This window comes from Vulpes lagopus, chromosome 12 (genome assembly GCF_018345385.1).
Source record: "Vulpes lagopus strain Blue_001 chromosome 12, ASM1834538v1, whole genome shotgun sequence".
Lineage (NCBI taxonomy): Eukaryota > Metazoa > Chordata > Mammalia > Carnivora > Canidae > Vulpes > Vulpes lagopus.
In genome coordinates this window covers 12,880,560-12,908,445 of record NC_054835.1, presented here as the reverse complement: position 1 = coordinate 12,908,445, position 27,886 = coordinate 12,880,560, and the positions used below count along the sequence as shown (strand labels likewise).

The window sequence follows — 27,886 nt, the reverse complement described above, 5'->3', positions numbered from 1 at the left end:
CTGGAGGCAATCCCACTGGGGACAGAGTGGAAGGAGGAGCAGAGACCCTGACTCTCTGGGGGACATGTGGCAGTCCCCAGGAAGGGCCCTGGGAACCAGCTGTCCTGAGACCATCTCTGGGTCCCCCTTGCCTTCCTTCTGCTGGCATTGAGGCCTCGGGCTTCGAAAAGCACGATTTCCCTTCTAGAATTGGGGGTGGGGGGACTTGACGTGGACCCAGGTCAGCCAGGAAGGACTGAGGGTCGCGGGTACCGGAAAAGGGCGTCGCGGGAGGGGGGGGCGGCGGGGGTCCTGATCCACAAGCGGCTCGCAGGGGAGGGCAACCCCGGGAGCGGGCGGCAGACCCGCGGCGATGGAGGGGCGGCTGAGACACTGGCCCCGCCCCGCGGACCCCGCGCGGGTCCCCAGACGGGGGGTGGCGCTGCGGGCGCGGGCGGGCGCCGCGCGCACTGCGGTCCCCGCGCCTCCGCCGCAGAGCGCGCCACGCTCCGCACGCACCTGCCGCCGCGCCGCGCTGCCCAGAGCCCCGCGCCCCGCGCCCCTGGGAGCCCCGCCGCGCCGCGCCATCGCCCGAGGTCGCCGCCGGAGCCGCCGGAGCCGCTGGAGCCGCCGGAGCCGCGGGAGCCGCCGGAGCCGCCGGGCCGAGGCGCGGGCGTCGCATCCGGGCCTGCCTTTGAGACAACCTCTGCGGCGGCGGCACGGCCCGGGGACGCCAGGCTGGGGCAGGTAAACTCGGGCGGGGCGGGGCGGGACGGCCGCGGAGGGTCGCCACTCGCAGCCCCTTCCCACCCTGGCCGGGGTTGGGCCTTGGGGGAGGAGGCTGGGTCCGGAGTCTGATGAGGATCAGGGTCAGAGGTCGGGCGCCCCGTCTTTTGTGTAGGGTGAGGGTGGGCCCCGGGTGCTGCCCTCACGCCGTCTCTCACCTGCAGCCCGGGCCTGGTCCAGGCCTCTCTTCTGCTCCCGCTGCAGCCGCCGCCGCTGAGCCCGCGGCCTGGGGCCTCCCGCAGCCAAGGCTCAGGCTAGCTGCCTTCCCTGGGCGCCCTGTCCTGGAGCCATGGGGCCCACCTAGCCCCCGCCTGCCCGGATGTCCCTGCTCGGGGGCTGCTGACCTCAGTTGCAGGGGGAGTCCCCCCCACACCCCCTCGCCAGCCTCAGCAGCCGGAGACCCTGGGTGAGCCCCTGGGCCAGACCTGCAGCCCAGGGCAGCCTCCCCTACCCCCCTGCCCCTGCCTCCCTCCACCCCCCCCACCCCTCCCTCCTCCTCCTAGGACTGGACCAGAGAAGCCACTGTGGCCACTGGGGGGGGCCCTGCCCCCCCAGCTCTTGCCGGCCGCCCCCAGGAGTCCTCGGGGCGGCCGGGGTCCCTACCAGGCCTGGCAGGACCAGGATGCTGCCCCCTCTCCTCCTCCCCGGCCTCACCCAACACCCCCACCCACCCGAACACCCAGTCTGACTGGGGACAACCGGATGCCGGCTGACCCCGGGCCCGAGGTGGGCAGTGGCTGGCCGGGCTTCCTCATGTCCTGCCTGAAGGGCCCCCATGTCATCCTCAAGATGGAGGCCATGAAGATTGTTCACCCTGAGAAGTTCCCTGAGCTGCAGGCGGCTGCCCCTTGCTTCCCACCGGCACCGCGGCCCACCCCTGCCCTGGCACCCAAACGCGCCTGGCCCTCAGACACAGAGATCATCGTCAACCAGGCATGTGGAGGGGACATGCCTGCCTTGGATGGGGCACCCCGCACTCCTCCCTTGCCGCGACGGCCACGAAAGGGCAGTGTGGAGTTGGGCTTCCCCCGAGTGGCACCAGCAGACGAGGTCATCGTGAACCAGTACGTGGTGCGGCCTGGTCCTGCCACCTCAGGGGCCCCTGCCACGGCGGCACCAGCCTCAGGTGAGCCCCTGGAGTGCCCCACCTGCGGGCACACGTACAACGTCACCCAGCGGCGGCCCCGAGTGCTGTCCTGCCTGCACTCTGTGTGTGAGCAGTGCCTGCAAATTCTCTATGAGTCCTGCCCTAAGTACAAGTTCATCTCCTGTCCCACCTGCCGCCGCGAGACTGTGCTCTTCACGGACTATGGCCTGGCTGCACTAGCTGTCAACACGTCTATCTTGAGCCGCCTGCCACCTGAGGCACTGACTGCCCCGTCCGGTGGCCAGTGGGGGGGTGAGCCGGAGGGCAGCTGCTACCAGACCTTCCGGCAGTACTGTGGGGCCGCGTGCACCTGCCATGTGCGGAACCCGCTGTCTGCCTGCTCCATCATGTAGCACCCACCGGCTCACCACTGCCTGCCAGTCCTTGCTCGCCGCTTCTTCAGGGATCCGGCCCTGCCCTGTCACCTGTTGACCCCTCACCCACCACAGCTTCTGGCCCCTTCCCATGTGGCATTGTCGCTGCAGCCAACTCCGCCATTAAAACTCTTTGCCAAAGTTTGCACCTTGTTCCCTGGACTGAAGCCTGAGCTTGTGGCCTGAGCCAGGGGCTGCAGCCCAGACAGGGTCCAGCCTGGAGCCACTGGAGGCAGGCTCAGTGTTGCTGGGGGTCAGCCCACTGTGCTGACTGGTGCCAGGCTGGGCCAGGGCAGCCACTCAGGAGGGCTGGGCCTAGCTGTGTGTATGCATGCGAATGCCTCCCACACCTGTGTGGAGCCAGCCAGCCTCCTGTGTGGGCTGCTGGGGCAGATGTGCAGAATGGGCAAAGGGTGGACATGTCCTCTGCACTGGCCGCTGTATCTGGGGGCAGCTGGATGGGGGACACCAGGCCCCTGGTTCCCCCAGACTCTCTGAAGTTGAATGGGAATGGCCTTTGGGCCAGACTGAGCCAGGGTTGAGATAGGCTGGCTGAGATCGTAGTGGGGTGGGAGGACCCCATGGCGGAGTGGGGGAGGGAAGGGTGGGGGAGAGCCGCAGGGCATCGAGGAGGTGCGTAGACATGACAAGAGCATGGAGGGATGTCTCCGTAGCAGGTGTCTATTGAGAGCCATCCCTCGTTCTAGGTACAGCACTCTGCACGTTGCCAACAAGCACCAAAGGTTGTACAGATGTCCTTTCGATAAAGGCCCTGGGCTCAATGCCATGAGGTTACAGGGTACTCAGTTCTATGCTGTCCAACTCTGAGGCCTAGCTGGACCCTTGTCCTAGTAGTTCAGGGGCATGGGCTGGACGCCCGACAGCCAGGGGCCATCGCCTTCAGTCTGACCCAGTCTGTGAGGAAGCTGTGGCCCGAGCTTGCATAGCAGCGGCCCCGCCCCTGCAGCCCTGACCTTCAGGGAACACACTGGCCCTTATCTGGAACGTGACAGCATTCACTTTCGTGTCCATTGTGTCCCTCTTGCAAACAGGACACATGGGGCAAGGGGACGGGAGGAGAGCATGAAGCTTGTGTGTCGAGGGGTGCATAGGGCCCAGTTGCAGGCTTCCTCCAGCACTGCCCGTGGGCACCAGTAGTGTCTGGGCGGCAGGGTGGTTTGAAGTCTCTGGCTCCATCAGAGGCTGAACACAGGCTTCTGGCCCCAGGCCTGGGTCTGGATTGAAGGCTAGTGCCCGGCCCCACCGTGGGCTTTATAGTTTGGTCATCAGTCCTCAGGGCTAGCGTGGGTCTCCTGGTCTGTTGGCAGCAGGTGTGACGGGCCCTGTTCAGTGGCCAGAGCGGTCCAGCAGCATAAAGAGCAGCCCCAGCAGCATGAGTGGCGTGAAGATGAGCAACAGGCCCAGGAGCTCCAGGGCTAGCAGGCCCAGCAGTACTAGGCGGCGGGTACAGGGCCCTCGTTCCCGCAAGGCCCAGAGCCGGGCACCCAGCCAGGGCGGGCAGGGTAGGAAGGGAAGGCAGCCCTGGCCGCCCACAGGCCCTGCCAGGAAGCGTAGCCGGTAGCGGTGCTCTAGGGAGGCCCAGGGCCCAGGGCCCCGGTGGGGAGGAGCAGGGGGTGTAGGGGGCCGTGGGCCCTGAGGCCCATCTGCCCACAGCAGTTCCTCCTGCAGCTGGCAGATTTCCCACTCAGGCATGGGCGTCTTCTGGCGACACAGTGGGCAGCACACCTGGCCCTGGTGGGCACTGGAGGCTGTGCCTAGCAGCTGGTGCAGGCAGCCCACACACAGGCCATGGCCACAGTTGAGCAGAGCCAGGTGGTGCTCACCAGGCCCATAGGGCTCTGTGCAGATGGGGCATTCCTCCTCCCCCCACTCCCCTGCCTGCTCCCCATCCTCCTCTTCCCCTACTTGCCCAGCCCAGGGGCAGGCAGTGGCCATGGCTGTGGCCCCCAGCAGGGGCTCACTGTCTAGAGCCCCAGCGCCCTGGTTGTTCCCAAGGACCCTGCTGTCCAACTCTTTGTCTGCCAGCACTTGGCACAGGGAGGCCAGGCATCCAGGGCCCAGAGGGGCTGCAGCAGGGCTGGTGAGGCCAGAGCTGAGGTCATGGGGGCCATAAGCGGGGGCCCTGGGGCAGGAATCCAGATTCGTGGGTGGGGTCCCCAGGGTGGCGACCAGGGTGGTTGGAGCTGTGAAGGTCAGTGTGGCCCTCTGGGCACGAGCAGAGTCTGGCACTGACCTGGAGGCAGCCGCAGCCTGGTCCCAGATCCCAGCTCCTGCCTCACCTGGGAAAGTCCACGTCACTTGGACCCCAGCGCTGGTGGGAGTTCTGGGCAGCTCCTGTGCCCACGGGTGCCCACGGATGCCGTCTCCACTGAATCTGCCCCCGCCCACCTATGTTCCTCACAGACGGATGGACTCCTGGGAGCTGCCTTGTGGGTAAACCAGCCTGCCTGACTCCTCCTACAGGAATTCCCCTGAGGACAATGAAGGCCCCTCCCAGGGGTGGGATGACTGTGGCCTGCTGCCGCCTTCCCTCACCATTGGGGCAGCTACTGGGTGAGGAGTGAAGGCCTGGTCAGGACTGGCCCTCCTCCCCGGGCCCACTTATGGCCACCCCCTGCTCCACAGAGCTGGGGCACGGCGTGTATACGATGTGGGCAAACAGCTGGCCTCACCGTAGAATCACACCCCTGAGTACTGATGGGAGCAGAGATGGCCAAGCATGGCTGGCTGTGCCCATCTGGGTGTGCTGTGGGCCCACGCACCCCGAGGCACCAAGGCACTCACAAGGAAGAGGTCAGAAACAGCCACGCAGAGCCCACAATTTATTACTGAGGTTTTCCAAGATGGAGGCAGGGAGAGCCTGTGCTGGCGGGGGGCCTCCTCCCCCTGGGGCTCTGGTCCTTGCTGACCTCCAGCCTGAGCCCAAGCCATGCACTTTGTGGCAGGACACACAGATGTGGCACAGGATGACTGGGAACCTGTGGTCTAAGGCAAAGAGCAGTGGCGTGTGGCACTCCTCAAGACCCCGTCCCACCTCCTAAGGCTCCCCAGGCTCCCGGGTCCTTTCTCAGCCGCTGTCCTGTGCAGGGGGGGAACCCAGGGACTACCCTGACCAGGACCCAAGTTGGGGCCAGTGGGAAAGGCGAGAGGTAGGCTGGAACCCCGGACAGGGGCAGGGTCGGGTGGTGAATGGGCAGTGGTGTGTCAGGGCTGAGTAGAGGACCCCAGGTTGACTGGAGCGCGAGGCTGCACAGGGGACAAGTTGGGAGGTGATGGTGTCCCCCCCCCCCCCCCCACCGGCAGAGAGCAGTGGCTAGAGTGGCTGAGGTCAGCAGGAAAACTCTTCAGGCCCACGTCTCACTCTGGAAGCGCAGTGTCCGCTGGAGTCTGGCAAGGTAGTTAGCGGCATCAGGGCCAGAGAGCCCCCCCTCCTCCTGGAAGACGGACACTAGGGCTTCCAACACATCTGCTGGCATGCACTTGGCATTGCTGGAGGGACAGGCCAGATGGGCTCAGTGTGGCTGGGACCCCCCTTAGGGCTGGCTCCCACCCCACCCAGCAGCCCAGGCTCACCCTGCCAGATAGAAGTAGGCACCCTGGCGGTCCAGCAGGTCCCACACCAATGGCCCGAGCTCGCGGAGCCGGTGCTGCACATATATCTTCCGCTCCTATGGGGAGGTGGCAGGGCATTGGAGGTGGAGGTGACACTGCATCCTGGCCCCTGCCCTCCCAGCATACTCACCTGCTCCCGGGAGAAGGCTGTGAAGAGCATCAGGTAGCCCTTCCTCTCCAGCTGCAGCCACTCCGCCTCCCAGTAGAAGTCCTGGTCCCGCCAGCGGCAGCCGAAGAACAAAAAGTTTCCTAGGGGAACACGAGGTGGCCTCAAGGCTTGGCCGAGTCAGCCCCAGCTGCCATCCTGCCCTGGGTCCTGCACACTCACCAGTCTGATCCCGGGCCACTCGTTCCTGAATGGCTGCTCGGAAAGGGGCCACGCCAGTGCCAGGGCCCACCATAATGACAGGTGTGTCTGCTGTCTCTGGGAAGGTCAGGCCCCCCGGCCGCACCCACAGGGGCACATAGACAGGTCCTGCGGCAGGAGATGGGAGGCATGAAGAGGCTCCAAGGACCAGGCACCAGCCCAGGACTGGCCATGGTACACAGGGGAGAGCAGAGGCCCGGGACCCAGTCCTCCATCCCCTCCCTCCTGAAAGCAGGGGTCACCTTGCCCAGGATCCAGAGATGCCAGCCAGGAGGAGCAGAGGCCCCGGCGAGGCTCCTTGAGGCGGGTCTGGTACTGTACCACAGCCACGAGGATCTGCAGCCTCAAGGGGTGAGCCTGGGGGAGGGGATGGTGGGTGCCCTGCTCCACTGGGCCATCCCTGCCAGCCACCCAAGCTCCAGGTTCCACCCACTTCACTCTGGGGTGGTCCCAGATGAGGAGTAGATGTTGAGGGCGACCCCCTGACCTATACACCATGCCCAGCAGCCTAGCCCAGCAGTCCCAGGCCCCACACCCCTGAGGCTGGCCCTGGGTGCTATCCCCACAGGCCCTCACCAGCAGAGAAGAGGCAATGGAGAAGGCCCGTGGGCGGATCAGGGGGATGAGGTCCAGGAGGTAGTCTGCGGGGATGGCTCCTGCCGTGTGCGGGAAGTCACACAACACCTGGGCAGAGATAGCCTTAAGTGGGCTGTGGCCAGCATGGCCAACACAAGGCTGAGACTCAGGGCCCTGGGCCTGCCCGCACCTGCCCACACTTGCTCACACCTCCAGGATGGTCCTTCGAGGCCGGTTGCAGTACGAGTACAGCTCCTCCTGACCTTGGGGGGAACTGAGCTGCAGCAGCTTCTCCCGCTCCAGCTCATGGGGAGACAGACAGGCCAGGAGCTCAAAGAAGGAGCGGCGGGGCACGCTGGCAATGTCCAGGTAGTGGGCCACCAGGTGCCTCACCGAGCAGGGCTGGGGGAGTTGCGCAGGGCAGGGCACACCTGTAGGAGGTGGCAGGGACATGGGCAGGGCTGGGCATGCCCGCAGGCCACTGGGCCCCGACCCTCGAACTCCCCTGGCCCTGGGGCCCCCCCCAAGCCCTCGGGCCCCCTCCATCCCTTCCCCCACTCCTCCCCAGGGCTCACCTGGCTCCCGGGGCTGCAGGGTGAAGTACTGGTCGGGGTCCAGGCCCAGTGCCTGGCAGAACCGCCAGAGGTCGCTGGCCCGGTTCTCGGGCTGGATTAGCACCACATCACCTGCTGCAAAGCTGTGTAGGAAAGCCACTGGGAAGAGTAAGAGAGGAGCGGGCAGGGCACGGAGTTCCTGGGGTGGCTGCATAGGGAAGGATGGCGGGGCTGGGGGTCCCTGGATGCAGAGTCTCCCCGCTGCCTGGCCCGCACCCCTCCACCCTGCTGGCCACACTCTCTCCAGCTTTGGGGGAGGACCGGCCAAGCCCCTGGCCATGGCCTCCAGCCCCCCGGCCCCCTGGCATCTCAGGCCCCTCACCTGAGCCTGGACCCCGTGATGTCAAACTCGATCAGTCGAACATCTTGGAAGTGTGAGGGGCCAGTGACCCTCTGGTTGGTGACCATGGGTGCCAGGAAGGGCTGCCGCTCTGAAGGGGGGCCTTGAGGATCTGTGCTAGCCCCATGCTGCTCCTCAGAGCATGTCCTGGGGGCCTCCAGAAGGAAGTGCAGGGTGAACGTGGAGGGCAAACTGTGGAGAGGGCACACTGGGTCAGGCCGCCAGCTCTGCAGCCGGGCCGCTCTGCTGCGCGTGTGGCCCACACTCACGGGACTCCGGTGGGGATCACGCCAAGGTCAGGGGGCACGGGGTACAGCCACAGCACCTTCTCCCACAGATCGTGCAGCCAGGGGTCCACAGCTGCATCAGGCCTGGGGAAAAAGCACGTGTGCGCTAGCCCATGGGGCCCTGTTTGTGGCTGGACCCCACAGGAGGGCACCCCTTTATCCCACTCACCCCAGCTCGTGCTGGTCATCGCCCAGGCACAGAGGCAGGAGGGCACTGCCCCCAAGCTGCAGCAGCCGACGGTACAGCTTCTTGGCCACAAAGTTGAACCTTGGGGTGGGGGGTTGGGAGCGGTGGAGAGAAAGGCTTGGGCAGACTGTATCCCTGGGCTGGAGGACAGTGAAGGGGAGGCAGCCCATGCCAGATCCTGGGCCTTGCAAGACAGCTCCTCCCAGGGACCGTGGTCAGCAAGAGGGCTCCCACCCACCCTCGGGCCTGTGTGCATACCAAGCATGTGTGCGTATCAAGCATGTGTCTCTGTGGGGCACAGAACAAAACTCCCCAGGAGAGGTGTCACACTGCCACCCATTCCCTGTCCTCCTCCCACTGGCCTGGCTTTGTAGGTGGCCCCTGCGCCAGACCTGATGACACACATACCCCCGTGGCTTTCTTAAGAAATCACACAAAGCAAAACTACTCTTTGCTTAGAACGTAGATTTGTCCTGAAAATTGGAGAGAAAACAAAGCCGAGGTGGCCACACAACCACACCCGGGGATGTAGCGGTGGTGGGGGACTGGGGGTCCTTTTGTGCTCCTGGCTGGTTCCCACTGCATGCTCTCTGTGCCCTTGGTAAGCCCAAGTATCTCCTGGCTACATGAACGTAAACGTGGGCAAAGAGCCAGTCGGCCTTTGCTGCCCCAGGTCACATGTCCTCTGACGCTGCATGAGACCCCAGACACCCAGCTCCACACATCACCTCCTGCTCTGGAAGGCACCTTGGGTCCACTCCTGAGTTTGGGCCGCACTTTGCCAGCCTGCCAGCCATCTGTCTATGCTCTGCCTACCCTGCAAACCCCAATGCTCCCTGGTGGTCCCCTCAGAAGCAGGACGCACAGCCCGGCCATGGCCCAAGGTCTAGCAGAAGCCCCCGGGCTGAGTCACCTGTCCCTCTACCAGAACGCTTTGTGCTCAAGCCCAAGGCCAGGCCTTGCAGGCCAGAAGCTCTCCCACCCCTACTCACTTGGCATAAGAGGAGTCCCCGAGGCCCAAGACAGCGAAGTCCATCTGACAGAGGGAGGTTGATGGCAGGTTCTTCCGGAATATGAACCTCCAGAAGTTCTACAGCCAGAAGAAACCAAGTTAGAGGCGGTGGCACCACTGGGGTCCCAGGTTGGGGTAGAAAATTGTAAATAAGAAAGTTGCGGGCAGGGATCCCTGGGTGGCGCAGCGGTTTGGCGCCTGCCTTTGGCCCAGGGCGTGATCCTGGAGACTCGGGATCGAATCCCACGTCAGGCTCCCGGTGCATGGAGCCTGCTTCTCCCTCTGCCTATGTCTCTGCCTCTCTCTCTCTCACTGTGTGCCTATCATAAATAAATAAAATTAAATTAAAAAAAAAAAAAAAAAGAAAGTTGCAGGCAGCCCTGGTGGCGCAGCGGTTTAGTGCCGCCTGCAACCTGGGGGGTGATCCTGGAGACCCGGGATAGAGTCCCACATCGAGCTTCCTGCATGGAGGCTGCTTCTCCCTCTGCCTGTGTCTCTGCCTCTCTCTCGCTCTCTCTGAATGAATAAATAAATCTTTATTAAAAAAGAAAAAAAAAAAGAAAGAAAGTTGCCCCAGGGGCGCCTGGATGGCTCAGTCAGTTGAGTGTCTGATGGTTTCAGCTCAGCTTGTGATCTCAGGGTCATGGAATCGAGCCCCACACCATGCTGAGCTTGAGTCTGCTTAAGTCTCTCTCTCTCTCAAATAAATAAATCTTAAGAAAGCAAGCAAGCAAGCTGTCCTAGAGAACGTGGTGCTCCACCCCTCCCTGGGCAGTAGGCTGGGAGAGAAGGCCGCGGAGTTGATGCAGGGAGGCCACCACTGACACCTGTCCCACAGCTTTCCCCTCCCTGGGGTGGGGGAAGTACCAGCTCCTGCTTGGGTCTCCCCAAAGGGATGGCCTCCACCTTCACACTGAGTCCTGTGTCCTGAAGGCCAGCAGCTCCTCTGGGGCCCTAGTCTCACCCCATAGGTGGGAGGTGGTTTCTCTCCTGGCCCTGAGCCTCCACCAGGCAGTGTTGCACTCGCTGCTTTCCCAAGTCACCGTGCTGGCTGAAGACCTCTAGCTGTGCCCTTCCCCAGGGCACTGTCACCCCCACACATCTGGCCATCCTTGAGGCCTTATCCCCAGTCCCCCAAAGTCACAGCCCGGTGCCTGACCTTTCCACCCAGGGGCCCTCACGGAGCACGTCCTAGGCGGCGCTGGGCCCCAGCCTCCAGAAGCACTTTTCCAACACGGTTCTCCATCACCTTCAGCCCGTGACAACCTGAGTGCCATCCAGGACATTAGCTGTACACCGCCTCCTCTCTGCTTTAGATCTCTATAGGCAGGGGCCCTGTCGGGGTGCTGCTTTGCCCCCTCGCCACCCTAGGACTGTGCTGCTTCAGCCACCGCTGGGGACACTTGCCCCCCCCTCCAGGGACCCCTGCGCACTCCCCCTGCAGAGGCCCAGTGATGGTACTTCCCACCACTCTTCGGCCGCAAATGCCCGGGTCCACCCTTCACAGTGACTGGCAGGTTGCTTCCACAGGGAGCTGCCTTCCCAAGGAGCTTGAGGCCTTGCCCCAAGCCGGTCCAGCCAGGCCACTGGTGCCAGTGTCCTTGTGTCCTGCTCTGTCCCCAAGAGCTGCAAGCCAGCACATTGTGCCTTGGCTGGAGCCTTCCCCTGTAGGTGGGCCCCTCCCGCCCCAGGACGATCTCTCCCCACTCCATGGCCCACATGTGAAGGTTACAGTTCTGAAAATGATCTCGGGGTTTTGATTTGATTTGTTTCCTAGAACATTTTTTTTTATCAGACTTGCCAGGATGTTTCAACGTCACTCTCATCTTTTCAAATTTTCCCAAGCATTTCCTCTGCTTCTGGCTTCATGCTGTTTTGTGTTCTTGTCCCATGGGTGCCAAGTTCTGGGGGGCCTGCTCCGTCCCTGTTCCCCCAGGTTATATCTGGGTTTCTTGCAGTGGTGTCTTTCTGAGGCCGTGGTGGTTCTTTGTGGCCTATTTGTAGTTAAGAAGCTGACGGGAAACCATGAGCTCAGGCCTGTCACCCACATAGGTCTTCCAGCCAGGATCCTGCCGGGTCTTCCACTCTGGTGACTTCCTTTCCCTACACAGGGGTCCCCTCTGTGCAGCTGGTCACTAAACCGGGTCTTTAGCAGGCGTCATGCCCCCTCCTCCATGTCCCTGGGACCTCAGTCTGCAGCTTCTCCAAGGAGCCTCCAGGCCCTGCTCTGGTTGGGGAGGGCCCCCTGCTGACCACTCCCATGGTGGTGTCTATGCCTGCAGTCATCCGGGGATGATCTTCGCCCCCTCCTGCTGACATCCAGCCTGTATCCCAGCCCAGCTCACCTCAGCAAACTCTGTCTCCTTTCCCCTCCCAGGCCCTGTGTCCTGAGCACCCACCCTTCTGCGTCTGATCCCCTCACATTTGCCTCCTCTCCTGTGCCTCTTCCTGTCTAGGGAGACCCCTCCTGACTGTGCTAGGGTCTCAGCCCCAGGTGTCCTACTCTGTCCCTACAGTGACCTTGCTCTTTAATCTTAAGCCTCTGGCTGCCCCCGTGCTCTGCACCTCCCCTCCCAGTATATAACAGCTCTCTCTTATCTTAGTAATACTTTCTTTCCAACCCCTTAGCCCCATTCACAGCCAGAATCTTTTTTTTTTTTTTTTTTTTGGTAAGTTCCACACTGGGCATGGAGCTTGAATTCAAGACCCCAAGGCTGTGACCTCAGCTGAGATCAAGTTGGACGCCTAATGGACTGAGTCCGCCAGGCACCAGTTCGTTCAATGCAGATTTTCTACACTCACTCACTGGTTGAGCCTGCGACCCTCTTCACTCCCTGTGAGTTGCTGAAACTGTTTTCCCCACAGTCACGATCACAGTTCCTTTGTTGATAAACCCGACTAGTGCCGCTCATGCCTTCTCTCACTTCATTTCTGTGCAGATTTGGGTGCTGCAAACCTTCTTCTCACAAGTCACTTCTGTGCCCCTGACCCTCTTGACTGTGTGGGGGCCGCTTTCCTGCCCTGTCCTCCTCCACCTCTCACGGCCTTGGTGCTCAGGGCACCTTGTCCGAGGAGAAGGTGTGTCCTGGCTCACGCCTCACCCAAGATCCTCGCTAGATCTCCACACGAACCCTGCATCTCCACCTGGACAACTTCTAGCACTTGGCCTTCCTGGTCCCTCTGTGCACAGAACTGCCATCCATTCTGGTCCTCCAGCCTGAACCTGATTCCATGCTCTCTGGGTTCTACCTAACATCTCAGGAACACGTCTATTTTTCCACTGCCTGACATCATCCTGGTTCAGGCCACCAGCCTACTGCCCGCAGGGTGCATCCTCTGGGGTTCTTGCTCTCCTGTACCCTGCCCTCCCCATTAGCAAGTGGCAGTTTTGCTGGAATACAAATGTGCCTGAATCACCCAGTGGATTGCATGGCTCCTCACCTTGAGTCGTCCACCTTACTGTGGCTGCTGGGCTGCTTGGGGCCGGCCTGGCCTCCTGCGTCCCTTCTCTCCTCCCACCGTCGTGCTCTCCTTGGCACTGTCACACTGAAATGCGCTTCCTGGTCTTCCCAGACATAGTCTTTCTCCTCTGCACAGGCCAGCCCCACTTCCCCCTCAAGACTTAGCCCTACAAGCCTTCCTTCCAGAAAGCTCTCCCTAAGGCCCCAGGTTGGGCTAGAAAGTTTGTATTAATGCCCCATGGCATCTGGCACTTTCCCTGGCAGCATATATCTCCTAGTATCATAACTGCCTGTGAAAGTTGTTGCTTTTGCTCTATTGTGAGCTCCACGAGGACAGAAATAGGTTCATGGCTGGATGCCCAGCCCTAGATCATGCTTGGAATACAGTGTATGCTCAAGAATGTTGAAGGAACTGAAGAATGTTCTGGTAAAGTTCTGGTTTTGAAATACACACATAGACCACCTGATCCATACACAGCCCTGGAGAAAATATTAAAGGTTAAAATGCAGAAGAAGGCTACTTGGTGCCCGTGAAGAGTTTATTAGAGAGGACAGCTAAAGCCTCCAGCTCCACCCCAGGACACCCTTCCACATTCAAAGCTGACAGCACCTATGGGAGGGCAACTGTTTATTGTGCTTATGGGACACTCGGGCAACGAAAGGACAGTGAGGGTCCAGGGCAGCAATCTGAGCTCCACGAAGAAGCCAGCCTTACCTTCATGTTGTCGGGGGGTTCTCCTTGGCCTGCAGTTGCACAAACAAATACCACCAGGGGCTCATTAATCAGATTCACCTCAATGAAAAGACACACGTGTAAGGCCTCAGGCTGTAAGGACCAGGCCCCCTCGCCGCCACTCAGGCTGCTGGAGCAAGAGGCCTAAACCTGCTCGGTCAGGGTCCACCCTCACACACCGCCCCCCCCCCCCCCCGCCCACTCGTCGCCGACCCCGGCTTCCCGCGCCCTAAGTCCACCACGAAGGCAGGGCCCGCTGTCGGCTAGGATGCGGCGCCCTGACGGTCCAGGCCAGCTGGGTCTGCACGCCGGGGCCGCGGGGGGCCCTCACCACCGAGTACGAGTCCAGGGCCTGCACGCGGCAGTCGAGCCGCCGGCGCCGAGCGTCGCGGCCCACCCTCTCAGCCACATCCTGAGCCGTGCCGGTCTGGCTGCCGAAGAGCACCAGAAGCCCCGGGCTCGGCATCTGGGCGCGCCCGGAGAGCCCTGCACCCGGGAACTCAAACGGCGAGCAGGTCCCGCCAGCCCGGGCAGCCGGGATCCGCGGGGACTTCCGACTTCTGGTGGCGTCCGGAAGTGACGCACTCAGGACGCGCCCCGCTGGGCATGGCGTCCGAGAAAGGCAGGCGTCCGTTAGCGGCCGGTACTGGGTCCCGGACCGGGGCCGGCGTGTTGGCGCCACGCCAGGGCCGAAGGCGGAGACAGGCAGAACCACTCGCTGTGTCCTGCTCGCCGCAGCAGCGACGGCGGCAGGTGCCGGCGAGCCCCGCGGGGAGAGGAGGAGCAGTCTCGTGGGTGAGACGCTCGGCCGGGCCGCGGCCCGCGCTAAACCGGCGCGATGCTCTTCTCCCTCCGGGAGCTGGTGCAGTGGCTGGGCTTCGCCACCTTCGAGATCTTCGTGCACCTGCTTGCCCTGTTGGTGTTCTCTGTGCTGCTGGCGCTGCGGGTGGACGGCCTGGCCCCTGGCCTCTCGTGGTGGAACGTGTTCGTGCCCTTCTTCGCGGCTGATGGGCTCAGCACCTACTTCACCACCATCGTGTCTGTACGCCTCTTCCAGGACGGAGAGAAGCGGTTGGCTGTGCTCCGCCTCTTCTGGGTCCTCACGGTTCTTAGCCTCAAGTTTGTCTTCGAGATGTTGTTGTGCCAGAAGCTGGTAGAACAGACTCGGGAGCTCTGGTTTGGCTTGATCACGTCTCCGGTCTTCATTCTTCTGCAGCTGCTCATGATCCGTGCCTGTAGGGTCAACTAACCTCGCAGAAAGGCGGGAGAAAGAACTCTGGGTAGCTTGGATGCTGGACCCCGAGCTGAGGCCCTAAAGGGGCCTTCCACCATACCAAAGGAGAAGTCTGGGTCTGAAAGCAAAGCCAGCTGCTGCTCTGGCGAGTGCTCAATTTTCTCTATACCAATCGTCTAAAATTGTTCCCTCAGCAAAGCTAAAAAGAGCAGCCTTGATCCTTAAAATGTATTTCTGGTTATTTCATGTTTTGAATAGGTATTCGCGAGTTGAGATCCTGAGAAGGACCCCACACCAGACATTACAGAATTCCTTTGACAGTTGGAAGCTACATATACTTAAAATGTCCTGATGGGCTCAGAGTATTTTCCTGGATCTTGGGGAAGTACTCCATATGCAAAAGCTGCAAAGCTGGACTTGGGGATTTCCTCTGCCCAGCAGCACTAACCCAAGAGCTCACTGCCCCATCTATCCAGACAAGACTTACCTAGATGCCTGAGCTCTAAAAAATGTAAACAGGCTTGTGTCTCCTCCCCTGAGCCACTGGGGAGGATGGCCCCTTCTTCATTCCAGCCCAGGCAGACAGGAGTATGTTGAATAAGCGTGATTGGGACCCTATTTGGAGATCTGTTGCCTGAAGGAACTTTGCTTATAAAGCACTGCTTGGCTTCTATCCCAGCCGATTGCATTGTCCACAACCTTTCCACCACCTTGTGGCCAGCACTGTTAGCACACCTGAGACAGATTTAGGCCTCCCTAAAAAAGGGACTAGAGGAACAGCTCTGATACTCCTAGGCTGGGACCCGCAAATGGTCTTGGCCCACGTTTGTGGGCCTGGAGGCTTTTTTTCCCCCCCTAGGGTCTTTAATGCTAGTTAGGTGCCAAATGAGAATGTCTGCTGAGATAAAAATAAAATAAGAATGTTTTGCTGAGATGTGTAGTGGTTGCCTGGCCTCTTGAGGGTGAAATCCGATGAATGCTGAATGTTCCCCCCATGCATCACGTAGCTGGTTCCAGAGTTGATTGTAGGAGACTGGAATGCACTAGAACTTCACTGGTGGGTGGGGGCGTTCCCTCAGAGAAGCTTGTCTTCCTTCCTGGGGAGCTGAGATGAAGCAGCGTAGGGTTGAGGACCTGTTGAATAGTTTGTGTGACTTCAGAACCTTGTCTTCCTGCCAGTGCATGGTCTTTATAGGCCGTGCTGTAGAGCAGGGGTCACAAACTATGGCCTGAGGCATGTTTTTGTACTGCCCATTTGCTGAGAGTGATTTTTACATTTTCAGGGGGTTATAAAAATGAAGAGCGTGTGACAATGTGAATATGGTCTGCAGTGTGCAGGGTCATTCAAAGTTGGCCTTTTGGGTCAGATCATTTTTTGATGGGCGGGGAGGGGAGTGCTGTTCTGAGCATAGTATAAACGTTTAATAGTGTCTCTGGCCTGTACTCACTAGATGCCAGTAGCACCCCTCGCTTGTGACAACCAGAAGTGTCTCCATACATTAGTAAGTCTGGGGAATGAAACTGTCCCTGGTGAGACTTGCTAAGATAAAATGTTTACTGTCTGGCCTTTTACAGAACAGATTTGCAGACCTTTATTTTAGTGAAGCAGCTTTGTGACCCTCTGCCTCAAATGGATACTGCATGCCTGGGATGCTTGAGTTGGAGACTGGTTTGTCCCATAGCCACAGTGATGTTTTCTGCCCAGGATTGGCATAATTTGTGTCAAAGTCTGATAGAAGCTCAATATTGTAAGTGGGTTTTCTTTTCTTTTCTCTTTTAAAAAATTTATTTATGTAATCCTTACAGCCATGTCAGGGCTCAAACTCAGGACTCTGAGGTCAAGAGTCCCATGCTTTTCTGAGCCAGTTAGGTGCCCCGAGAGTGGGTTTTCTTCTAATGTTACTTTTATTTTTAAGGATTTTATTTATTCATGAGAAAGAGAGGGAAAGAGGCAAAGATACAGGCAGAAGCAGGCTTCTCGCAGGGAGCCTAATGTGGGACTCAATCCCTGGACCCCCCAGGGATCATGCCCTGAGCCGAAGGGAGACGCCCAACCACTAAGTCACCCAGGCACGCCCGCCCCTAATGTTACTTTCATGCTTTGTTGTGTACTGTTTTATTCTGTAGTTCGCAATTGAGTGATACTGTTGCTATAGAAGTGATGAGCATAAGCAAGCTTAGTGTCCCTTTGAGAGGCTGAATGCAGTTCGTTTTCTCAGCTTAACAGAGTGGAAAGGAGTAGGTCAGTATGAAAGCGGTGGTAGTGCTGACCACCTTGGGACCCAGAAGCTGAGAAGGGCACCCCAGGTTGAAACCTGTCCTCATCTACACAGAGCCCTGGTGTCCTTGGAGCGAGTGCCATGACTGAGCAAGTGCTGAGTGCAGGGCAGGTGAGGGAAAAGCAGTGTCCTCCCCCCCCCCCCCCCCGATTTCTCCCTTGGCTCTGCTGTGCCTCAAAGAGTGTTGTGGATGCTGTGCAGCCCTCAACTGGGAGTGAGCTTTTTCATGGCATGTGGGCCAGGAAGCCGAACCCTTAAGGTCCCTGGCACCCCTACTAGCCTTTGGATGGGGGAAGTAGTGTGGGGAGGCAACAGGGTGTAATGCCCAGCCTGCGTTGGAGAGCTGTGTGCGAGGACCTTTCCCTGTACCTCCTCACAGCTCCTGTACTCCTGTCCCTGCTCCGTGGGCCCTGGAGTGTAGGCTGGGGCAAAGTGTGGGCTGGGGCTTCTCCCACTTGCGGGCGCCACGGAGTGAGGTCTGCGGCTGGCAAAAGCTAGGGGTGCCGGAGAAACCAATTCCTCACACAGGGTGTGGCGCCAGCATTGGCCAAGTCTTGTAGGGGACCTAGAAGCACAGGTGGATAGTCCCTGAACCAGCGCGGACAACTTTCCCGCCCTGGGCAGGCCCGTCTCTCACTGAGTTCTGAGCGTAAGGAGCAGACGGACTGGCTACTGGCATGACGAGCAGGGACCGAACCCAGCTAAAGTCACCCACCAAGCTAGGCCCGGGGGTGGGGGGGTGGGGGGGTGGTGTCCGGCGGGGAAGGACGGTCTGGAACCCCCCCCCCCACGAGGCTCTGCCCTCCGGCCACCGCAGGCCAATGGCGCAGAAGCGGAAGTGTGGCCACCAATGAGCCGCGCGGGGGCCGGGGGCGTGCCCCGGAGGGCCTTCCCCAATGGGAACCGGTTCTCGTGACCGGCGGTCTCAGGCGAGGCCCCGGCTGCAGTAGGTGGAGCCCCGGGTGCGGGGCGGGTCCGAGCCGGCCCCGCCCCCAGGGACGGCGCTCGGGGGGCGTGGCCGCGGCGCGAAGGCCGGAGGCAGGGGGCGACTGCAGTTCCCGGCGCGCGTTGCCTCTGGCGCCCGCTCCGCAGCATGGCTGGCCTCGGGCGGCCGGGCCCGGGGCCCCGCGCTGCGCTGCCCGCCTGGAAGCGGGAGATCTTGGAGCGGAAGCGCGCCAAGCTGGCCGCCTTAGCCGGCGGCGCGGCGCCGGAGACCGGGGCCGAGGCGGGCGTGGCGGAGCCCTCGGGGCCGGCGGCCGAGCGGCTGGTGCTGGCCGAGAGCCTGGGCCCGCTGCGCGAGAACCCATTCATGCGTCTGGAGTCGGAGCGGCGGCGCGGGGCGCGGCGCGGAGGGGGTGCGGGGCCGGCGGGGGCGCGGCCGGTGCCGCAGCTGCTCGAACTGTACCGCCGTGTGCCCGGCGTGCGCACCTTCCACGCCGACAACATCCTCATCATCGAGTCGGCTCCCGGCTTCCCGCCCGCCAGCCCAGGTGCGGGCCCCGGCCCAGCCGCCCGCATCCGCGCCGCCGAGGTGCTGGTGTACGAGGCACCGCCGCCGCCCGGGCGCGTCAGCCGCCTGCTCCAGAAGTTCGACGCCCCGGCCGCGCCGCCTCGCCGGGGGAGCCCAGAGGGCGGCCGCCCCTCGCCCCCGCCTCAGCCGCCTCCAGCGCCGCCCGCTCCCCGCCCAGCCACCCCGCGCGTGGGCGAGCGCGCCGCCTGCTTCGAGCGCCGCGGTCCAGGGCCCAGGGCGCGGCGCGGCGACTTCCTGCAGAAGACCGGCAGCAACTCCTTCACCGTCCACCCTCGGGGCCTGCACCACAGCGCTGGCCCTCACCCACCCGGCAACGAGCCTGCTGCCCCCAAGGCCCGAGCGGGCGCTGCCAACGGCCTCGCGGGCTCCGCACCTGGGCCGGGCGAATGGAAGCCAAAGGTGGAGTCGGGGGAACCCCCGGTCCATCCGTCCCCCAGCCCTGGGACCCCCAGTGCCACTCCAGCCGCGTCCCTGGCCTTGCCCACGTCCAACCCTGCTAGTGCCACTCCCAGCCAGCGCCAGTGGGTCGCCGCAGCCACCAGCACCAATGACTCCTTTGAGATAAGGCCAGCCTGCAAGCCAGACATGGATAGGATCCCTGCTGGGGACCTCCAGGCCCGGGCCCTGGCCAGCCTCCGCATGAACTCTCGAAACTCCTTTGTGTTCATCCCTAAGCGCAAGGCCTCTGCACAACCCTCTCTTGAAGGGAGGCAGGCCCGGGGGATGCCAGAGAGAGAGGTTGACTGGGCCTCCCAAAGCCTGGAGCTCGAAGCCCAGCTGGTGCCTGAAAGGGATAATGTGCCTGCGGGAGGGAGGAGCCCCTTGGGGGTCGAGGAGGGGGCCTGCCCCAGGCCAGCTACTGCCCTCATAGACCAGGCTGTTAGGCGGCAGAGGCTGTCCTCACCATCCCTGTGTCCGTCAGCTGCTGCCGAAGCTAAGCCTGCCCAGGGCCTTGGGGTTCCCAGCTTGGCCAAGAACAGCAGGGAGCCTGGGAGGCCAGGGTTGCCTGTTACCTTCATTGATGAGGTGGACTCGGACGACGAGGTCCCCCAAGAAGCCAAACTGCCCTGCTCAGGAGCTGGAGGGCCTCCTTGGTACCACGGGCACTCCACTGGGGCTGGACACCCATCAGGGCTCCAACCGAGAAGTGGGAACACCTTCACCGTGGTGCCCAAGAGGAAGCCAGGGCCCCTGCAAGCTAATGGGGAGTCCGGGCCACAGGAAGCTGTGGAGGAGGAGGCAGGCCATCCAGCAGACTCCCCAGCCACCCCCGGGACTGCCCTGAAGAAGCGCTATCCCACCGTGCATGAGATTGAGGTGATTGGTGGCTACCTGGCTCTAGAGAAGTCCTGCCTCACCAAGGCTGGCTCCTCGAGAAAGAAGGTTGGTGAGGGGAGCAGGGGAGAGATCCACTGGCTGGGAGGGAGAGAAGAATGACCGGTCACAGGGCTGTCACAGGGCTGTGGGTCTAGCATGTGCCTGGTTCCTAGGACGCTTGGCTGGAGGATGGCTTAGGGGATGGCTTCTATGTGGACCAGAGAAGTCTCTGGACTGGGTGGACAAGCAAGCTCCAAGAGGGGCTGAGCTGCAGCAGTGGGGTGAGGGGGCTGGTCTAGGCTCCCATACAGCCCTAATGAACCACAAGGGACAGCTTGCTTAAGATGTACTTCAGAAGGCTGGGGGAGAGGGTCAGTCCAGCTAGCACCACAGCTGCCTTTTTGTTCTTGCAGCTCCATCTGGAATTGGTGGGGCAGAACTGTCTCCTCGTGGGTCTAGCTGGGAGAAATAGTTCCGGGCCTGTTGGTTCCACCCTGGCCCTGGCTCTGAGAGTGTAGCCTGGCCTGGTCCCCTGGAGTCCTGGCCCACAAGGGTGGCAGGTGCGAGGACAGAAGTGGGAAGGCGCAGGATGCCTCCTGATTTGGGGTGGTCAGATCCCTACCCCACTGTCGGCCTAGGGGTGCAATACTGGGAACCACTTAGTGGGGGCCTCTCAACTTCCCAAGGCATTCTGGCCTAGAGCTCAGTCAGCCATGACTGGTTTCATGCAAGTATTATTGAACTCCAAGTGTGTTGTGTCAGGCATGGGGTGTGATGCTGGAAACAGTGAGAGACCCAGGTGCAGGACCAGGAGCCCTGCTGGAGCCTTAATCCCCAGCTGCCCAGTGGCCTAGAACCCTCTGGGTACAAGAAAATGTTCCTCATATTCTTCCTGGTCATCGCAGCACCAGTGTCCGGCCCAGGGGCAAATTCCAAGGCCAGCCCCAATGACCCCCACCAGCGGGCATCAGGTGCCTTCCCTTGCAACTGAGATGGCACGTAATAGGCTTCTCCGTTGGCTCACCCTGGAAGCTACTTTTGCCACTACCCTCAGTTTCGTTGGGGCGGTTGGGGTGGTGATGTGCTTTGTGTGGCTGAAGCCCCCTTCACTGGGCCTGTTAGTTGTCTAATCATGTGAGCCCCCTCCTTCCTCTCTTTGCGTGGGTTGGCCTTGCTTTGCCCTTTCCCCGAGTGTCATCGCCCCCCCTCCTGCCAGCTCCATCTGCTCAGACAGGCGTCCACGCCCAACTGCCTTGGTATTTCCGGTGGGCCTAACTAGCCTGCCTGACCTTGGCTCACCCTCTCTTTAGTGCTATGGGCCACCACCCTCCCACCCTTGCTCCTGCTATGATCATCAGCCCCACCTCCCCGCTCCCTGACTGTTGGTTCTGAACTGGGAAGCAGTGTCTTTCCATGCTGGCCCCGAGAAGTGGAAGTGATAACAGCCCTCCACTTTGTAGATGAGGAACCTGCAGGACCTCATGAGCTTGGGGCTCTGAGAATCGACTGCTACTTTCTGTTCGGGGGAGCCTGTGCTCCTCCCTCCCCCAGCTGGGGAGAGCCGTGGGGATCATTGTGGCAGGGTTGGGGTGAGAAGGGCAGCTGGGGAGGGGGCGAGGGGTGCAGCTCAGACCAACCTGGCCCTGGTCTCTGTGCTAGCCTGGGGTGAGAAGGGCAGGAGAAAGTGATGGGAAGAGGCAGGCCCTTCCTGGGGAGCGGGGGAGGGGTGCAGCTCAGACCAACCTGGCCCTGGTCTCTGTGCCAGCCTGAGGGAGCTGGGGGTCCAGATGGATTTCCTGGCAAGGCCTGGTGGCATAGCTAGGGCCCTGCGTGAGCGGTGCCACCTATTGGAGGTGTCTCCTGGCTGGTGAGTGCTGCCCCACCCCCTGTACCAGCTGCCCTGCTCACGAAAAGCCAGAACGCATGTTGTGCGGGATGAGGCCTGCCCTTCAGAGCAATCTGCTGGCTTGGGCTGTGCCCTGTGCTTTGTTCCCTGGGCATCCCTCCTGCCAGTCCTCACCCTCACCCAGACCACTGCAGCCAGACTCCCGCTCAGCCCCCTCCTGACGGGGACTCAGTAGACTGTCAATTCAGCAGGACCTTGGGGCTGCCGCTCACCTTGACTCCCGCACGCTGGCCAGCCAGGGTAGTGGTGGGAGGTGGTGGGGCCTTTCCCCAGGGGCAGGTGAGGGATGGCTCTCCCAGGCAGTGGGATTCAGGGCAGCCTGATCCTGAACTGGCAGGTCAGTGTAGGCTGTCGAGCCCTTGCTGGACCTTGGGGGGCGATAACCCTGTCCGGGTGTAGGGGCACCCAGCCAGACTGGGGAGGGGGGGTGCCCCACGTGGTTGTGTCTTGGCAGAATCGCAGGTGTCCTCTCTGTCCATCCCTGACAATGCTGCAGTGGCTGGGGGCACTGTCCCGTGCCCTCCTCACCTGCCTCCCACAGGGTTGCTGGGCTGGTGTCATGGGCCTCTCCCCTTTGTGAGGTGCCACCTGGCCAGGCTCCGGCTCGTCTGGTGACTCCCGCCCCTCCCTTTTGCCCTCCTCCCCTGATGGTCCTCTGCCCAGCCTGAGTGTGTCAGTGTCCCCAGAGCTCCACCTGTGACACCCTAGGCCGTCTGCCTTCACCTTGGTATAAGTGCCACCCCAACACCCCAGTTGTGCTGCCGGGCTCAGCCCTCAACCTCACTGCGGTTCTCAGATCTGTGGTACAGCTGCCCTCAGGAGCCTCTGCTTCCACATCTGGCCTTCTGACCTTGGCCATGGAGCCCTGCACACTCCTGCCTCCCAGGGGTCCTCTGCCCTCCCCTCTCACCCTCCCTCCCCACTGCCCCAGCTCCTCCTGAGGTGCCTCCCTCCCGAAAGTGGACTTTCTAAAGCCAGATGCCACTGGAGCAGGCCTGGATCCTGCCCCGCTTGCTTCCCCACTGGCAGAGGGGCTGCCCTGGGCTGCTGCTGCTCTTGATCTGGAGCTTTGGCAACAGCTGTGTGGAGTGGACTTATTGTACCCCAGAGTGCAGACTGAGTGGGGGATGGGAGGAGGCAGGTGTGAGCCAGGAGTGAGAGCAGGGCGGGCACTCACGGGCCAGCGGGGGTGGGTTGAACCCAGCTCCCAGAGTAGAGTCCAGAGTGGACGCCCTCCAGTAACCCAAGCTGGGTGTGCGCGGGTAGGGCAGGGTGAGGGGGGCAAAGGGCCTGTGGGAGCTGGGAGGTGTGCCAAGCCAGGAACCACCTGCCACTACACTTGGCGCAGCGGGCAAAGTCCCCTGGAGCCAGGTGTGTGCAAGTGTCGGCCCCCCAACCATGCCCGGCTCATCTACCCCCGGGTTTAGAGGCGGCCACTCCATTTGTCACAGGGTGTCCTGTGACCCAGAAACCTACAGCTCCAGAAACCTGTGCCCCCACCCTCAGGCTGTACAGTGTGGAGACTGAAGAGGTGGGATGTGGCCCCAGCCCGGGACCCCAGCTGGGTGCAGACAGTGGCCTGTGAGCACCACCCCACCCCTGCCTGGGCAGGCCGTGCCAGGCTCAGTGTCCGTCCGGTGTGTGCCCAGCCCCCTCGTTCTCCCCGCTAGGAGCTGGTCATGTGGACTAATGAGGGCATGCTAATCCGGCTGGGCCCTGGCAGCTGGCCCTTCCTGTCTTCAGTGCTGGGGGATGGGCCTGGAGGGCTCAGGGTCGTTGAGGACAAGCCAGTACCCAGGGCTGATGGAAAGCCCTGTTCAGTGTAGGGCCTGGGGGCAGGGGCGAGGGGGGGGGCGTGCTGTGGGGGCAGGGCAGGTGGAGGGACCTGTGCCTTTGCCCTTCCTGTGGCAGGGACAGGTACTCTGCTCTTGCTTTTGCCTTACTCAGGTGGTCTGCACCTGTGTGCTCCTGTCCGTGACCACTGTGCCCAGCGGTTGGGATGAGGCCTGGGCCTGAGTTGCCCAGCAGAGTCTGTGTGTGAGCCACACTGAGATGGGGAAGCCAGGAGCTAGGTAGCTGGGTGGGGATGCCCTTGGCCATGTGTGCACTTGCGGGGCCCTGTGGCTGTGGGAGAAGTGTGATAGGGTGACCTGAGCATGTGCTCTTGCTTCTGGACACTGGCTCAGCCTGGCATTGCCCCCTGAAGCCCGTGCTGGGGGTCCCTCTGCTGTCCCTGGGCCCCATGGTTCTTTGCCAGGGGGCCCAGCTCCCGACTCCAGCTCCTTCCAGGGGAGGAGAGGGAACCTGAGCTGGCCACTGGTGTCCTGTGCTCAGGAGTTTAATGTTTCGAGCTCCCGTAGGGCTGCTCCCATCTGCTGCAGGCTGGTGGCTCTCATATTCATTACCAACCTGCCGGGCCTGGCTGAGTCCTGCCGGGCAAGCCTGGTGGGCCTGGAACTCTTGCAGGGAGTGGAGTCCTAGGTCAGGGAGGGTGAGGGTCCAGCTTCAGTGACCCTCCCTTCCTCTCAAACCCAGCAGCTTGGTCTGGGCCCTGAGGCTGTTGGGACAGGAGAGGATCTGCTCAGGCATGAAATTCTGCAGCCTGCGGAGGGGGCAGCATGGACAAGGGCCAGATGGGTGGTTCAGGTGGCAGGGCAGGCTCAGCACAAGCCCCTCTGGGTGCAGCTTTGCTCTGATTCCAACTAGTCTGTGAAATAGGGGGCTTGGATATGCCAGTCCCCCTGCTTTGTCACCTCCTGCAAGCCCCAGGGGCCCGGCCTTGGGTGTGCTGGTCCTTGCCTAGTAGCGAGGTCGTACTGTGGGGGCGGCATCATTCAGGTGGCTAGCAAGCCAAGGTGTGAACCAAGACCTGGAGGGAGGCCCCAGCCAGTAACAGGAACTGCTGGCAGCAGGGAAGGCAGGGTCTCCAAGTATGTGGGTGCCCCCACAGTAGTTTCCCCTGGACCCTGCTCCTGCTGGAGGGTGACCAGGTGGGAGGAGATGTGGCTGGTGCTCTCCTGTGAAGGCAGTCCTTCTATGGGTGGTGCCATAGAAGTTTCTGGAGACCCTGAGACTTTGGGCTCCTGCTGCTGGCTGCAGTCTGGTCCCTGAGAGAGGTAGGTAACTGTGGGTGACTTGACCCTGGGCCTGGATGGGGCCTGGGATGCAGGTGTCTGGACACACTGGGTTGCCATGGGCATCCAGACCCAATCTTCTGGTGTCCCTCTGGCCATGTGCCTGCAGGGTCCAGGTAAGGGCACTGTCTGTTGAGGGCTGGCTCCCGCAGGGTTGGTGGCACGTTCTGCTATGTGCCAGGGCCTTGAGTTCTCTCCTGTGTTCTTTGGGGTCCCTGCCTGGCTCAGCCCGGCTCAAGTGCTGCTGGTGGCCCAGCAGCAGGACCCCGCTGATGTGCCTCCTGCCCGCAGATGAAGATCTCCTTCAATGACAAGCGACTGCAGACCACGTTTGAGTACCCTCCTGAGAACTCCCTGGTGCAGGAGGAGGAGTCTGAGGCCCAGGACGAGGCGGAGGAGGAGGAGGAGGAGGAAGAGGAAGAGGAAGAAGAAGAGTTGTCCAGCTCAGATGGGGCGGCAGTGGAAAAGCCCTTTGCGGTCTTCCTGCCCCGGGCCACTTTTGTGAACAGTGTGGGGCCTGAGAGCCCTCGCCTGCCGGACGGCAGCTCAGGTGAGTACCCATCTGTGGGAACAGGTGGCCCAGTGGGTAGCCTGGGCCGCACATCCACACACGTGCCTCTTGGCTCGCAGGCCTGTCCAGCTACACTCCAAAGCATTCCGTGGCCTTTAATAAATGGCAGGAGCAGATGCTGGAGCAGGCTCCACGTGAGGTAGAGCCCACACCAAAGGAGGTCATGGTGAGCAGGGGTGGGGTGGGGTGGGGTGGAGTGGGATGGAAGGGCAAGTTCCCGAGGGATGGGGCAGGGGGGGTTCTCTAACGCCTGGGTGAGCCCCATGGGCGTTCTCTGTGTTCTTCTCTCCCAGCTCACCCCGGCCAGTCACAATGATCTCTCAGACTTCCGTAGTGAGCCAGCTCTCTACTTCTGACCCCGGCCCTGCCAGGATGGCCAAGGCTGAGCCCTGGGAACCGGGCAGTGCCCAGGAGCCCTGCCCTTGTGCTGCAACGCCCTTCTGCCCTGCCAGGCTCTGCCCTGCCATATCCCACCCTCCTTTTTTGGGGCCTCACAACTGTGCTAGTGCTCAGCCTGAGCCTAGGGCACGGGGGCACTCCTGATGCTCTTGGGGGTGGCCCTGATTTGGGGGCACTGCCTGTGGAGGGTGGACAGGGTCCTGCTGGATACCACGCCCAGTAGTGTCCGGTATCTGTGAGGGGCTAGCTTGGCTGCCTGTCCTCTGGGAACTCCAGTCCTTCCATCCCACACCCCCAACAGCCAACCTCAGCCCACCCCCTTTGTGATGAATGGCAAGTCTTTTCTTGCCTTTGATGATGGACTCAATAAATAGCACTGGACAAGGCGCCTCTGCCTTCCGTGTGGTCCTTGGCCTGAGCAGCAGGGAGTAGGGGTGGGGTCTATGGGGCTCCATTAAGGCCCTGGCAGCAGGGAGGAGGGGACAGGAGGCTGCCTAGGACGTCTGCCCCTCCACATTGCAGTCCTGGTGGTCCAGGTGTTCAGTCTCGCAGCCCTACTCGCCCTGCTTCCCATCCCAGCACCCTCTTGTCAGGGAGAGGGACCTTCCCGTAGCACTTCTGGTCTTTGGGGCTGCCCTGTCCCATCCAGGGTTGACATCGTGGGAGCTGTGGTGGGAGGGGCACTCAGGTTTGTTCTCTGGGGTCTGGTGCTGTGACAGGACAGGAGTGGTGTTATCTGAAGGCCAGGCACTGGGAGGGGGCAAGGAGCAGGCAGGGGTTGGGCAGAGCCTCCTACGTGGCTTGGCAAGCTACCTGACCCACAGGAGCGTGCAGCAAGACTGTGGCAGGCAGACCACTTCCCTGGGGTTGGTGCTAGCGGCTGACAGGACCCAGCAGATCCTGAGCAGTGACAGGAGATGCAGAGCCCCTGCTCAGGAGCAGCCTGGAGCTGGGAGCTGGGGCTGCTTACAGTTGAGGCACCAAACACAAGCGACTCCCTCCTGAAGAGTCAAGCCCACAAGAGATGCTGCTTGGCCAAGCTTGGAAAGGATGAGATGGTCTTTAGGGTGTTTTCCTGGGTGGAGTGGGCCCAGGTTTTTCCAGACTCTCTCAAACAATACATACTTCTTAAACCTGCCTAGCCCCTCCCAGCAGTAGCCGCAGGGACCCCCCATAGGGCCTAGTAGGATACCAGAGACAGTCCCAGAGGGGACACGGGATGCAGGGCTGGGCCCAGGCTGCATGGAAGGCGGTGGTGGGCATGCTTGGTGTGACCAGGGACGGTGGGAGGCAGTGGTGCCACTGGGCCGAGCAGTTTAGAATCCTGGAGCTGGGGGGACGCCTGGGTGGCTCAGCGGTTGAGCATCTGCCTTCGGCTTAGGGCAGGATCCTGGAGTTCCAGGATTGAGTCCCACATCGGGCTCCCTGCACTGAACCTGCTTCTTCCTCTACCTATATCTCTGCTTTTCTGTCTCTCATGAATAAATAAAATCTTAAAAAAAAAAAAAAAAAAAAAAGAACCTTGAAGCTGGGGCATAGGCCTGCCTGGAGGATGGGTGAAAAGAGGGCATCCTTCTGGTCCAGACCTCGTGCTGGGTAATAGGGCACAGCACGGACTGGGAGCTATGGGCAGAATACCTCCAGGGCAGTAGGTTAAGTGCAGTTGGGGGCCAGAGGCCAGCAGCCCTGGTGGAAAGAAAGGGTGGGAGACAAGGTCTCGGGAGATGCTCAAGGATACCCTCAACTCTTTTCAAAACCACAGGGAAAGCCAGTCCAGGCTTCCCTCATCCAAGGATGAGCCATACCCAGCTGGGCAGGGGCTCATATTCATTCATTCCGGAGGTGTCCAGCAGTTCTGCACTCCAGGCACAGGCCACAGGGCATCTTTACAAACCCAAGCTTTATTGACAGTCACAGGCCACCAGGACAAGCTCTGAGGTGCAGGGCCCCTGCCCTTTGTCCACTTCCCTGGCTGGGACAGCAAGGTGAGGCCACTCCCATGGTGCTGAGACAAGGGAA

The 27,886-nt window shown here is 61.6% G+C and overlaps 5 protein-coding genes across 9 annotated transcripts; 3 read left to right on the top strand and 2 right to left on the bottom strand.

Annotated features, from left to right (window-relative positions):
• Positions 1-556: 556 nt before the first annotated feature.
• Positions 557-2,430, top strand: RNF208 (ring finger protein 208). 2 transcript variants are annotated; one of them, XM_041725086.1, is made up of 2 exons: positions 557-726; positions 946-2,430. In XM_041725086.1, the coding sequence occupies exon 2, from the start codon at positions 1,468-1,470 to the stop codon at positions 2,263-2,265; it is 798 nt and encodes a 265-aa protein (XP_041581020.1). In that variant the 5' UTR covers positions 557-726; positions 946-1,467; the 3' UTR covers positions 2,266-2,430. The 2 variants fall into 2 exon arrangements, with proteins under 2 accessions (XP_041581020.1, XP_041581019.1); XM_041725085.1 differs by having other exon boundaries at positions 930-2,430.
• Positions 2,431-2,560: 130 nt separating this feature from the next.
• On the bottom strand, positions 2,561-4,704 carry LOC121473095 (RING finger protein 224-like). Its single transcript, XM_041725087.1, has one exon. The coding sequence runs from the start codon at positions 4,240-4,242 to the stop codon at positions 3,634-3,636; it is 609 nt and encodes a 202-aa protein (XP_041581021.1). The 5' UTR covers positions 4,243-4,704; the 3' UTR covers positions 2,561-3,633.
• Positions 4,705-5,116: 412 nt separating this feature from the next.
• On the bottom strand, positions 5,117-14,074 carry NDOR1 (NADPH dependent diflavin oxidoreductase 1). 3 transcript variants are annotated; one of them, XM_041725082.1, is made up of 14 exons: positions 13,828-14,074; positions 13,479-13,556; positions 9,283-9,380; positions 8,273-8,371; positions 8,086-8,187; positions 7,799-8,008; positions 7,438-7,559; positions 7,073-7,293; positions 6,863-6,970; positions 6,529-6,643; positions 6,248-6,394; positions 6,050-6,168; positions 5,881-5,975; positions 5,117-5,796 (listed from the first exon to the last, which is right to left on the bottom strand). In XM_041725082.1, the coding sequence occupies exons 1-14, from the start codon at positions 13,960-13,962 to the stop codon at positions 5,652-5,654; spliced, it is 1,794 nt and encodes a 597-aa protein (XP_041581016.1). In that variant the 5' UTR covers positions 13,963-14,074; the 3' UTR covers positions 5,117-5,651. The 3 variants fall into 3 exon arrangements, with proteins under 3 accessions (XP_041581016.1, XP_041581017.1, XP_041581018.1); XM_041725083.1 differs by having other exon boundaries at positions 5,117-5,694; XM_041725084.1 differs by having other exon boundaries at positions 10,462-13,970.
• A 15-nt stretch (positions 14,075-14,089) lies between these two features.
• On the top strand, positions 14,090-15,662 carry TMEM203 (transmembrane protein 203). Its single transcript, XM_041725088.1, has one exon. The coding sequence runs from the start codon at positions 14,335-14,337 to the stop codon at positions 14,743-14,745; it is 411 nt and encodes a 136-aa protein (XP_041581022.1). The 5' UTR covers positions 14,090-14,334; the 3' UTR covers positions 14,746-15,662.
• A 2,132-nt stretch (positions 15,663-17,794) lies between these two features.
• TPRN (taperin) lies at positions 17,795-26,253 on the top strand. 2 transcript variants are annotated; one of them, XM_041725080.1, is made up of 4 exons: positions 17,962-19,923; positions 25,189-25,447; positions 25,528-25,634; positions 25,762-26,253. In XM_041725080.1, exons 1-4 carry the CDS (start codon positions 18,103-18,105, stop codon positions 25,822-25,824), a joined length of 2,250 nt encoding a protein of 749 aa, XP_041581014.1. In that variant the 5' UTR covers positions 17,962-18,102; the 3' UTR covers positions 25,825-26,253. The 2 variants fall into 2 exon arrangements, with proteins under 2 accessions (XP_041581015.1, XP_041581014.1); XM_041725081.1 differs by lacking the exon at positions 25,528-25,634 and having other exon boundaries at positions 17,795-19,923.
• Positions 26,254-27,886: the final 1,633 nt, after the last annotated feature.